The sequence below is a fragment of the Lissotriton vulgaris genome, chromosome 5 (assembly GCF_964263255.1).
Source record: "Lissotriton vulgaris chromosome 5, aLisVul1.2, whole genome shotgun sequence".
Taxonomy (NCBI): Eukaryota; Metazoa; Chordata; class Amphibia; order Caudata; family Salamandridae; genus Lissotriton; species Lissotriton vulgaris.
Window position 1 is genome coordinate 1,064,177,351 of NC_141693.1, and position 13,389 is coordinate 1,064,190,739.

Sequence of the window (13,389 nt, forward strand, 5' to 3'; positions counted from 1 at the left end):
TTAATGAGGGGGGAGAGATCCCCTTGCAGGTGGGGGCAGTGAGTGACTGCACCTGCCTGCAAAGGATTGTATGGGGGTCCTTAGGATCCGATAGACCCGCTCCAGAGGGCTGCCATCAGGGGGCACAATGACAGCTTCTTTACCTCTGCACTCACATCCATTATACAGAATGAGCGCAGATGTAAAGAGATTCCCTTGTTTGCATGAGGCCACGCCCCCATGCAAATGAGGGAGTGACCTCTTGAGATAGCGCAACATGTGCACCTGTGCTATCTTTATACCAGAAGAGACCGCACAAGCGTCTACGGCCCCTTCTGTAATTTCAAAGTGCCCGGGGGAAGCACAAAGCAAATGCCCGCTGCGACCCCGGGGCACTTCTGTAATATGGGCAGAGGTGGCCTAACTGACCACTGCGTGCTCATGTCTTCAAAATCATGGCTCGCCTTCATTCAGCACTTTTTTTATTTCTGTAATTTTTTATTGAGTAAAAAATATTTATTTACATGGAGCATGGAATATACGTGAGCGGAAAAGACAGAGAAAGGAGAAGGGAGAAAAGAGGGAAAGAAAGGAGCGGGGGCGGGGGGGGGTTGGTTAAAAGTTCGATTGTCCATGTTCTGTCGGTCGTTGTTTATGCCTCTTCCTTTGCGACGCTTCGTTGTTCGTTGGTATTTCTTTCCCAACCCCGGACAATAGTGAGGAGGGGGGGGGGAAGTAGAGGTCGAGGTCAATAGAAAGAGCGCGTGGTACGCAGGAACGTAGCACTTTAATGTGTTCACGGTGACTACTAGAAGGCTAGCACTTTCACCACCCAAGAGCAAGGAGAGGAAAGGAACACATGTAGGTAGGAGCATTGCAAAGCCTGCAGAGGGCACCCCTCACACGTAAAAGAGCGCTACAGGGAAGGGTCATCTACAGCCAGCACGCAGGGTACAGTGGCTTGCTCCAGCACTTCGCTCTATGCACAGATGGGCCCCAGACCCGTGATGCTGTATCATTACATGCACTTGTACTCTGCGACATATGTACAAGTTCTTCTGTATCCCCACCATCATCATTGTCGACAGCGCCAAATCCCTTGGTGTCATACTAGACAAAAAACTCAATCTAATTCCCCACATCAATTCCATTGCGAAATCAGCTCGATACCAACTGCGCCTTCTTTGGGGAATCCGTCGCTTCTTCGCGGAGCGGGACCTTATAACCCTGGTGCAAGCACTGGTCCTCTCCAGACTCGACTACTGCAATTCTCTTCTTACTGGCCTCCCCAAATCCCACTTGTCCCCACTTAAGTCTGTTTTCCACTCAGCAACTCGTTTCATTTATGGGGCCAAAAGAAGCGATCACATCACACCGATGTTATCTACCCTCCGCTGGCTTCCCTTTGAGGCTAGAGCTATCTACAAGACCGCTTGTATCACCCACAAAGCCCTGCACTCCTCTTCTCCTCTCTACCTGGCGAATAAACTGAAACTCTCTGGAGGTTCTAGACCTTCACGCAATGCGGAGAATCTACTGCTTGAACCTCCCACTTTCAAGAAGGAAAGAACGATGGCCCAATCCTTTTCAGGCAGCGCAGTGAGAATCTGGAACTCACTCCCGCCTCAGCTCCGGACCACCGCCTCCTCCCAGGCCTTTAAAAGGGACCTCAAAGCTCTCCTCCTCCAGAGACACCTCCAAAAGTAACTCTCTTTTATCTGAAGGAAGATCTCCCACTACTGATAATTTCTACTTCTCATGTCCATGGAAGTGCCTTCCCAGTGTGTTCTTGTGGTTAGAGTGTTTGCCTTTTATTGCAGTATTATCCATGTACTTGTGTTTGGTACCCTCTTGCAACTTGCACTCACCACTTTGCCCCTGTAACACACGGTTTGCTTCCTCTCACATGTTTTTTTACCTTTGATACTTGCACAAGTGCCACTTTTGCCTACGTAATAGTTTGTTCTTGTGCTTGAGTGTCTAACATATATTGCAGTATTATACCGCAAATTATACTCTATTTTCTCTTGTAGCCTGCACACTTGTCACTTTTTCCTCCTGTGCACTTTTTACTATCTCATGTATTTTTGGTAGCCCACATTTTTACTACCTCATGTATTTTGTTTGCTCACAAGTGTCACAATTACCTTGTCTACCTCATGTATTTTTGGTTTCTCACAATTTTTACTACCTCATGTATTCTTGTTTGCTCACAATTATCACTTTACCGTATGTAACGTAACGTATGCCGCTGCAATCTGTTGCTCGTGTAATGTTCTCAGTTTGTATCATTTCTGTTCCTATTGTGAAGCGCTCTGACACCTTCGGTAAAGTCCGCGCTATATAAAATTGCATAAATAAAATAAATCACTGGGTGTAGGGCTGCAAACCTCAAGGTCAGTCCACTCTGTGCCCTGCGCATCTAGAAATGCACCTGCTCTTTTGCAAATATGGAAGAAATACATTCTTGACAAATGTGTGGAGACACGGCCTCACTTGCATCTGTGACTTTCCATGCTCCGATGCTCGAGCCACACACCCTTTGTTGGCTTTTAGAATAAGAGGGCTCTGTTTATTTCCAAATTAAATGAAAAACCTCCAGCATTGCACGGTCAATGCTGCCACCTTCAGGACAGAGGAGTCCGGCGCCGTGATCTCCACTTCACGGCCCTTCAGAAGCAGGAGGATGCTACCTTCCACATGTCTGGGGCAGGCTGCACCCTGGAGCGGATGAACCCCTGGCTGCCTGACTGGGGCAGTGAGTGACTTCACACCGAGCAACCGGCTGCGGTCGGAGGCGTTTCTAGCGCAGGCATGTCAATGCAATGAAACAGGCCCCGCAAAGGGTGTTTTGAACCCTATAGGTTTCATTCTTAGCTTGAGCAAGACTTAAAAATGTTTTAATTGCTAAAGACAGACAACAATACGGGGAGGGGCTCAGCGGATGGAGGGCGGGGCAGGCAGCAAGACAGGCGATGAATGGCGGGTTGTTCCTACAAAGCGCCCTCTGTTCGCAGCCTCCACCCGCCCCATGAGGAGGGCTCTGGCTTCTCTGCTGCTTTCCGGAGTCAATGCAAGGATCCCTCGGGGGCAGGCGTCCTCTGTCGCTGATGCCGCCATATGTAGGCCATAGATTGAAAACATGCATGACACGCCCTGGGCCAGTGCTCGTTCTCAAGTGTCCTTGTTAAAAACACCAGGGATTAAGCATCTCCTGTGAAGCTGCTTACCACGGGTAAGGAGTGACATTTAATGTAATGTGCGGTAGATTGCGCACTGACAGCCCTTCAGCAGACCCAGAGTGACATGCTGTTTGAAGGTAAAAAGTTGCTATGTTAGGTAGTGACGTCACCCCCCCCCTGCACTGTTTGGATCTTTCTGATTATCAAAAATAGATAAAATGTCTATTTCACACCTGTACGGGGTTTGGGGAGTGGCATTTTGCCAGGTGCACCCTGGAACCAGTTAGGGAAGGATTTTCCCCTTTTAAGCAATCAAGAGATATAATGTAGTTTGACTGCTTTTAAAAGATAACATCTAAATTTGCATTTCTTTCTGAAACCAGAAGGACACTTGCTGATCATGTAGATTGTAGCCCCCTGCAGTCTCTGGCATCTCTCCATTTGAGATTTGCTTTGAGCTGCTGGATTAAGGTGCTACTCTATGTCTGTTCTCCAATCCCTGCTTTCTTAGGCCCATATGGCCTTCTTTCCTTAGAGGTAAGGTAAGGTAATTTTTATTTGCACAGTTAATTAAAACCAATGCAATACGATACAAAATATAAAATTAAAGCACAATATAGAGTTGTTTCAAAAGGTTTCTACATTTGAAATTCAGATCTGTGGCTTATTGAACGTGAGGACCTATAAGTAAACCACAGTCCTAGTTGTCAGGGCTCACCTACTGGACAACATGAGCTGCCTGGTTGCAAAAGACCAATTCTGAGCACATATAGAATTTATAGTGCGTTTACAGCCCACCAATTGCATACCATTGGTCGGCTTTACTGTCACTCATTTGCTTGCTTCTTATTCAATGGCTCGACTGTCTCTTATTGTGTTTTACCCTCCTCTGGAGAATAGCCTTTTTACCATCCTTGTAATTGACTGACTTGAATCCTTTGAGGGCTCACTCATAGGGACTACATTTTTCATTTTGGTTAACCACCGCATTGGAGTGCATGTGTTTTCCGGCTCTCTCCTCGCATGTTTCTGCCCCGCTAAATACCTGTCCCATGCTCTGTGTTACTCTCTCCCTTTGTGTGCTGCTTGTTCATGCATGTTTCCCTCTGCCAAACTCCCCTAACCCCAACCCCTCTGTTGCTCTTTCCTCTTGAACTTCTTATCCTGCACCAGTGTTTTTCTCTCCTTCGTGGGCTGCTTTTTCACTCTCCCCCGACCTGGCTTATTTGTATTACATTGCCCCACTGCCAGAGGCTGCGTACTCGCACCCCCCCCCCCCCCGCCCCCCCGCCCCAATTTGCCTTATTCAGTACAGCATCAACAACAAATTGCTTTTTGTTGATGCTGCAAAGCAGCAGCAAACAGTATTGGCGAAGCCAAGCGGTCCAAAAGGAGAGGCTGATTGCCTTTGCAAGTGCTTGTTAGATAGTGCATCAACTACGAGATTCCATCCCACATAGGATCGAAGTTTGAAACCAAGATTGGACAATAATCTCAAGATTAGAAATGCATAGCACAAGATGGCCTTGTTAATTTCTGATAGAAAAAAAAGGTGAAAGGGCAACCAAACAAGCAAGAAATGATTGAAGCCCCCCTATTCTCTGCAATACTCACATGACATGACGTAACTGCTGCTGTGCCCCTTTCTGTCCATTGAGTTCCCTTGAGTTAGAGATGATAGTTTACTGCTTCCCCCAGCTCCTCCTTCTGTTGGGCACATTGAAGAAATATGTTAGAGGAGAAATGAAGAATCGCGAAGCTTTGCAATGCCCAATGGATCATAGTCATTCATTCCTCACTTAAAGTATGTCTTCTGATTCTATGGTCTAGCCAGAGTCTGTGATTGGCAGAAGTGAACCAACCAATGGGAAGACGTTCTGAGGACTTATTGTCCCATATCAGGGTTATGAGGCCTTTAACCATTGTCCATGACGCCTTAGCGCTGGTATGTGGTGCCATAAAGGTGGAAGGGGTGGGGGGCTGGGGTTCCATTACTAAGACTCCAACTGTTGACTGCTTTTTACTCATATAAAGACCAACCCTCTTAGGGGACGGAAACAAGAGCACAATCTTGTTCAAATTATGAGTGCCCCATTGGCCAGCAAACACTAATATTGTTTGATCGCTACTGACCGGAGCCGGATTTGCACCACGGTTCTGGAGGTAAAAAGACTGGCATCGCCATGCTAAACTAGTAGTGGGTCATAACCCTGCAACAAGACATCTCACAGGCTTGAGGAAGAAATAATGGACATCAGTGACCTCGGGCGACTGAGGGTCCTTTATTCATACAGTGTTACGACAAAATCAGGTGATGGACTTACGTATGCTTGAACCTCTCTCCATTCCTATAGCGATGGAGTCATAGAGAGTGAACGGAGTAAGAGCGGTGACAGACACTGGACCAGTCCTAGAATACTTACTTGGTGGTAAAGATGCAAGTCTTGTTGTAGTGACAGTCTCTGTGAAAGCTGAAAGAAAGGAGCTGTGGTTAGCATCTCTTCTGCAATGACCATGATAAATCCAAGTTTCCATATTCAATGTGTTCACAAACGGAACTTAACTTACTAACAGTTTTCAGATCCAAGCCTATGGGTGGGATATTGACCAAATGAATTCATCCTGTCTGCCCTGCAGCATTCTAAAGTTGTGCCACCTTGATTCATTGGCCTGTGAGAATCCCCCACCCATTGACTGACGGCAGAGTGTCTTACAGTGTTAGTCTTACATACATAGTAGGTGTAAAGGTGCTAGGATAGTCACCACCAAGCATGGATGGTCTGCCGACCTACCTACATTCTGTGTTGCTTGGATATCTTCTTTCTCTCATCCCTATGTGATTTCTGCTTGCATTAACCTAACGTTTCCACCATCAATGACTAAGTGTATCCTTACTTTAACACATGTAGCGTTTCTCTGTGCTGTTACAGCAGTTTGATTATGTTTTCTTCAAATTGCCTGAAAGGGGGTACAGGACTGTACTTTAAGAACTGGGAGGGCCCTCCTGCACAATTATTGTATTCTTTTTGTATTTATTTAGAGTAAATATTAGTTTTAAACGTATAGGTATATAATTGTTTTTTAATATTTTTGTGGGCTTAGTGGTAGGAATGATTTACTGGCTGTCTTAAATATTATGGAAAGACATCTGTAACAGACGTGGGTGGCAAGAGTACTTTCAAATCAAAAAGCAGAGAGTGATGTATAAAATTGTTAATATTTTTCCTACTGAAAACTTCCAAAAATAAAAATACAATTTATCATTTTTTGGTGTTAGATGTCAAATCTCGTTCAAAGTAAATGGTACTTAATCTTGACTAACAAAGTCTTCGGTAATGGTTGATTTTAAACGTTGCCTTTCCTCTAAGAATCCTACATCCACGAATGTCAACAGTTCATTGGGATGTCTTTAAAGTGACCCACAGTGATGGCATGTACTAGGGGCGCACCCCGCAGTCTCAAATAATGGGAGGCACTTATTACAACTAGTTTACACCCTTCCTTAACTGCCAGATTATAGCCTCAAGCAGTTGATCTGTTTTAATCAGCACCAAATATCTGCAAGTGAAATGTAATAAATGGCATGCCAGAAATATTTTCGGGTTGTCTCTTACTTCGTCCGTTGTAGTCCATATCATCTCGATGGCTTTTTCTTGTTAGACTGTCCATTTCATAGTCACCTGGAAAGATACGAGAGGGAGTCAGTGACTGTCAACATAAGGCAATCACAGCACTTTACACCTGAAGAAGACTCTTGTTTGATACTGGTACCCTGCACATCACAGCAAATGTAGCCCCCAACATTACTTCAAGTGATTAGAATGGAAACCAAGCTTTGGTAACCAGGCACAGAGACCCGCACACACCCTATGTTAGAAGAAGGTGAGGCTCCACATTATAGGTTTTTCAAAGCAATGCTCACCTCCTCATCGGCTAGCGGGGACGGGGGGGTTATCCTTTGAGAAGTCTTAAGTTAAAACCACTCCCAGCAATGTTTGTATTCTCATACCTGTTTCCATGTTTCCATCCTTTCATGTAGCCTTATTTGTTATTTTGCTTTCTAATCAACAGTCGCCTATTTAATAATTTGTTCTAAAGACATCTAAGTACAAATGACAGCCTCTTCACTTGACCAGGTTGTGTGATGCTGGGCAATTTATCATTGTATCCCTGATTTAGTTCTCTTATTTGACAAAATTATAAGAACTCAGAACTTGGTGTTACGCTGGTAGCACTAACCATAGGGCAAAATTATTTTGCATGATCCTGTATTAAATATTGGACGTAAAATACCACTGATGTTGGATATATTGAAAACTGGAAGCAAAACTCTACAATATACTTCCATGGTAGGGTACGCTTGTATGACATTGGTGATATTGGACTAGATGGGAATGTGGCGGACATTCAACTCACAGTTTAACCCCCTTTGCAGCAGGGGTAATTCCCCTGCTGTGCTGGGGGGCGGGGGGCGCGCACAGCGCCCCCCTGCTCATGACGAGCTCAGCTCGTCATGAGGCACAGTGCTCGTGTGCTCATGACGAGCTGAGCTCGTCATGGCCATACCCGTTCCCGTGGAAGCTCATCATGGCCACACCCGTTCCCGTGGAACGCTCAGCACAGCAGGGGAATTATCCCCGCTTGTGAGCGTTCCACGGCTCATGACGAGCTCAGCTCGTCATGAGCACCGGAGTACCGTGCCGTGCATGGAAAAGGTTAAGGAAATTGAGGTCAAACCAAACTAGCGTTCAGGGACTTTAACACAGGGCTGATGCAACCACATAAGTTTTGCATCTTTCTTTGAGTGCATGATGGGAAAGATTTAGGGCCCGATGTAGGTCGCCAATTACCGGTCGGTAACGGCCAATTTCGGCCGTTACCGACCGGTATTTGGGATTTGACATGTAGGTAGGCTTAATTTACAGAATCGGTAACTTACTGTAAAATACCGAATCGGTAAATTTACCGAATCGGTAAATACAGATGTAGGTGGCACTGAAAACAGTGCCACAGGCCATTACCGATTCGTTATTTACCATGTAATACTATTACATGGTAAATAACGAATTCCAGTGTACATGCACATCTGTGCATGTACACCTGTGCCATGTGGCACACAGCCATGCCCTAAGGGCATGTATGTGTGTCACATGGCACACAAGGCAAAATCAGGGGTGCAACAGGATGTCAAAGTGACACCCTGTCACCCTTGCAAAATCAGTAATTTTACTGAATCGGTATTTACCGATTCGGTAATTGACATTGATTCCTATGGGCCTGTGGGCCCATAGGAATCAATGGCAATTACCGAATCACCAAATCATACAGGTTCTGTCAAAATTACCGAATTTTTACCTACATCCGATTTACCGAATCTAGAATACAGAATCGGTAAAATTCGGTATTCTAGAGTCGGTAAATCAGATTTACCTACATCTGGGCCTTAGTGCCTGATCTAGTGTTGGGCAGATGCAGGACAGAACAAATACAGAGAAGAGGACACCCACAAACTTTTTAGGGGAGATCTCACTGAGCCCTACTCTAAAAAAAAGGCCTGAAGCTTCTGCTCCTGAAGACAACGATCTAGATTAGTTTGCTTTGTTTTGATTCTCTTATCTCAAAATTAGGAATCGCTTGAGGATTTGATGGTAGAGCGCCAAACGAACTATATTCCACTGCAGTGAGGGCGCCATTGGTAGCTTTGCCCCTGCCAGGAGCATTGGGGAAGTTTAAAGAATGTTATGTTCATGTTACAAAGGGTCTTATTTAGATTTGGGTGGATAGGATACTCCATCACAAACACGGTGAATGCTCCATCTACGTTTTGGAAGTGAGTTATGGCCTATGGCACTTATAATATGGTGTCTGGGGTACCTGTTACTTTTGTGAAGTGTGTCCCATCCACCAAAATCTAAAGGAAGTCCATACATTTCAGTATATATTCCGTAGGTATTAGTTATTCAGTTGGAGATTTTTTATATATCTTTCAGTATGCCAGAATGTACAAAAATGTACTCATCCATACAGTGGAAAGAGAAGGCAGGTTGAGGTCAAGAGGAAGAGATTAGACATAGTGGAAGTCGATGCGCAGCGGTGGGAATTCAACAGGAACAAGTGCCCACTGATACTCACTTGCTGCGCTCTGCAGAGCATATTATAATAATTATTAAGTCATGAAGAAAAGCTCCCAGCTTTTAGTTCACAACAAAAAATCCCATTCACTTAATACCTTTCCTACTTTTCTTCATCCATTTGATGGCATGCCAGTATGGCCGATGCCATAATGCACAGCCCGAGCTCCCAAACATACAGGGGAGTACAAAATGTCCCCTTGTCCAGCGTTTGATTGGTAACACGGGCACTCGGGCAATGCCAGAGGGGCTGGTGTCCAGTTCCAGCTAGGGGCTGCTTTTTTTTAGCAGCCTGGGGGGCCAATTTGGGTGGTTTCTGCATTGTTCGGATATCGCCAGCGGCCCAGTGGGTGCTTGAGTGGCCTTTCTAGAGGTAGATGGGCATCCATTACCTCCCTTTTATCAAAGGGCAGAGGTGTCACTCCCTTTCTCTCGCTGGGCTGGCCCATTAATATATGCATATTGAGCGAGGCAGGGGGCCTGAGCAAAAGTGGCCTCACTTGTTTTCAGGTGTTTTACCAGTGTAAACTAATGCATGCATTTTTTACCCCCCCCCCCCCCCCTTTTAAATAAAAATTCGCCGAAGAAGTGATTTGCGGAAAGGCAATATGCAAATGTGGGCCACTTTGTTTTAGCGTGCCCGGCCGATTTTATCTCCCAATCCAACCCTGCCCTTGCCTTTCTCCGGAGAGTCACGTGACTCTGGTTGGCCAACCAGATTTCTCAAATTTCTTACACTGATTTAGAATACATGGTAGTAAAAATGTTTGCAGATCATAAAAGGATGATTACAAACTTTAGGATTGCAACCCGAAAATGTGATACCAAAACTCCTAAAAACCTTACAAAAATGAACTCACCCTCGCTAAACTCATACGTCATTATCACTTTATTATGTGTATTCGTGATGCTAAGGATTATGCTGTCACACCTATACAAATACTAACCGCGGGCCCTGAATCTGGGTTAATGCTAATCGTCACTTTAAATGTAGGTAGTTTCAGTAAATATTTTTGATATTTTTGTTTGCACTATTAATAATTTTGACTGCACATACAAAATATTTTCTTACAGAAAAAGGATGCCTCGCTGCAGTTTCTCCGATTAATGCAGCAGTAAATCATTAATCATGGTGATTTTAGTGGCTGTAACTCTTTATTGTAATTGGCATGTTGTACTTTCAAACTGAAAAAGCAGTCATTTTGATTTTTGGTTTAACTTAGTTTTCGCAAAGTAACTTACTCGATATGAATCATTTCAGCACAGTGAGGGCCCTTGTGGTGACACCATGTCACTACAGTTTGTTTTTCGTCCACAGTCGGACAAGGGGGTAAAATGTAAATCAATTTGAGTGTATTTTTTTTTATTGTGCATTGCTTGGCGTTTTAAGGTTGTTTGTAGCTATTGCCAAATAGGGATAACCTGGAGGGGCAGATTCCAGAATGGTAGGCCTTTTTCATGGGAATTTGTGTGCAACAATGCGAAAGGAATGTGCCATCCTCCTGTCCAAGTACATGATCATGTCACAGAAAAAAAAAGTTTTTATTTTCGAAAGATGACTACTTTTGCTACGAGTTCAGATTTTTAATAAATACACAACTTAGTGCCAAAGTATCAGGTTGCCACTGTCATCAAGTAGATATGTGTACTACCACTGTTTCACAGACCTTCTGCTAAACACGTGTGTGTACCATCCACTTTTTCGCTGAAGGAGACGCCGTCACTCCTATGCATATCAAGCATTATCCTGCTTATTGGTCGGAAGAAGCCTGACTTATCACAGGGGGCTTTAAACGACAACCTCGCGCACTCCAAGAATAACCACAACTTGCTTTTATCATGTTTGAAGAAGAGATAGTTCTGCACTTTAAGGAATTTACTCGTGATATCTATAAATACCTCTGCATGCTAACAAGATATTTGAGATCGCGCCTAGCAGGACCAGGATAAAGATATCCCTTAAGAAGTATATCTCTTCAGATAAGGACTTTATGCCGATTACCGGCAGTGAAAGTGGAACCTTTTTCTAGCACGTCGTAGGAGGTTTTTACTCAGAGTCAGGATTATATCTTTTCCTGTCACTTTTTATCCACGGATTCGAACTGAAAGCATCTTTAAATCCTGTGAACTTAAAAAAAAAGAATTATAACTGTGTGGCTCCTGAAGAAGGCGTTGTCCACGCCGAAACGCGCTTCAAGTTTATTCTCCACTGTTCTAGGATACCAACTACATAAAGTTTCTTGGGTGTCCATTTTTATGACTAGTGTCTCTGTATAAAATGTATGTTTTTTAAACCCTTGTTTTGTTATCATATAGTATATGTTGTGTAATGAACTAAGGGCCATATGTAGGTGGGAAAATACCTGTCGGTAACGGCCGATTTCGGCCGTTACCGACTGGTATTCGTAATTCCAGATGTAGGGGGCCTGAAAATTACCGATTCTGTATATTTACCGAATCGGTAATTTTACCGAATCGGTAAAGTACCGATTCGGTAAATGTACAGAATCGGAATTTTGGGATGTAGGTGGCACTGGAAACAGTGCCACAGGCCCTTAGAAATTCGTTATTTACCATGAAATACAATGGCATGGTAAATAACGAATTTCTGTGTACATGCACATCTGTGCATGTACACCTGTGCCATGTGGCACGCATACATGCCCTAAGGGCATGTATGTGTGTCACATTGCACATAAGCCAAAATCAGGGGTGCTACAGGGTGTCAAAGTGACACCCTGTCCCCCTTGACAAATCGGTAAAATTACCGAATCGGTATTTACCGATTCGGTAATTGCCATTGATTCCTATGGGCCTCAAGGCCCATAGGAATCAATGGCAATTACCGAATCGGTAAATACCGATTCGGTAATTACCGCATATTACCGATTCGGTAATATTTACAGAATGATTACCTACATGGCATTTACCGAATTGTAAATACCGAATCGGTAAAATTCGGTATTTACGATTCGGTAAATGCCATTTACCTACATATGGCCCTATATGATTTTTAATTGCGTTTATTAAAAATTATGGCTTTTTTAATGTAATTTTTCTTGGTCCCTTTCTTCGCTGTCATTTAATGCCACTTGGTTTCCAATGTTTAGCTGCCTAGGAATTTTCACTCACACATTACCACCATCCCATGCCAGGTATGTACACCTTATGCTGTGGGCAGTTTCTAGGTACCAGAGAATATGATAGTGCTGCCCGTCGAAAGCTATGGGCAGTCCCACAATGCCTGGGCTACCAGTATACAAGCAGTGGCCTGTCCATGTGGGCTGAGGGGTCACCCCCCACCTTTTTCCCACCGAGAAGAATGTCTGTCCGTCTGAACAAAGGTCAGCCTGACAAACACCCTTCTTGTTCAGGTCAGGCAGCCCGGAGCCAGACATGCGCTAAATGTGCTAGCTCCTGGCTGCCTGAGCTGAACTCTGCCAGGCAGACAATTTCACAGCCCTGTGGGCTTGACCTTCTCAGCCTCGCACAAGTGCCTCAAGGCCCTCCCCTCATAATGATGGAGAGCGTCACTGGTTGCTTCGGACCTTGGTGCTTCAGTTTTAAGCCCTGAAGTGCCCAGGGCTGTGTGTCAATCAGTGATACCTCGTCACAGAGCGTGGTGGGGACAACGGTCTCACTGACCCCAGCTGCCTTCTCTCACTGTCTGACCTAAGTACAGCCAATGTGAGAAGACACTGGTCCCAATGCTCCTGAGACCTCTGAGGTTTCCCACTGTACAGTGAAGGTACGTTTTATTTTGGTTTTATTTTTTTGCTGTGTGCGTGCATGTATCTATGAATGTATGTATGGGAATTTGCTAGTGAGTGTTGTGAATAGGTGTGTGTGTGCGTGCATGTGAATGCATGGGTGTTAGTGAGTGTGTACGTGTGCGTCTCCCTGCCCTCCTCCCTTCTAAAATGACCTGCCGCCACTGCACTATTCCGCAGATAGCCACTGTTATGCCGAGGGACAACCACTCTGCAGAGTCACATTTACACCAAAGATGCTCCAAACAATGCCTGGGATACCAACCCTTATGGGGGGCCTCATTACATGTCACAGATTACTCTACTGCACCAAAGTTTTTCATCCTC

The 13,389-nt window shown here is 44.6% G+C and overlaps 1 protein-coding gene across 1 annotated transcript in view; it reads right to left on the reverse strand.

Annotated features, from left to right (window-relative positions):
- Positions 1–13,389, reverse strand: part of COL17A1 (collagen type XVII alpha 1 chain) — a 189,336-nt gene that overhangs the window by 153,642 nt on the left and 22,305 nt on the right. Inside the window, exons 2-4 of the mRNA XM_086922741.1 lie at positions 6,776–6,841; positions 5,585–5,632; positions 4,776–4,868 (exon numbers count right to left, since the gene is read on the reverse strand). Coding sequence (XP_086778867.1) covers positions 4,776–4,868; positions 5,585–5,632; positions 6,776–6,830 — 196 coding nt within the window. The 5' untranslated portion in view covers positions 6,831–6,841. The remainder of the gene's footprint in view (positions 1–4,775; positions 4,869–5,584; positions 5,633–6,775; positions 6,842–13,389) is intronic.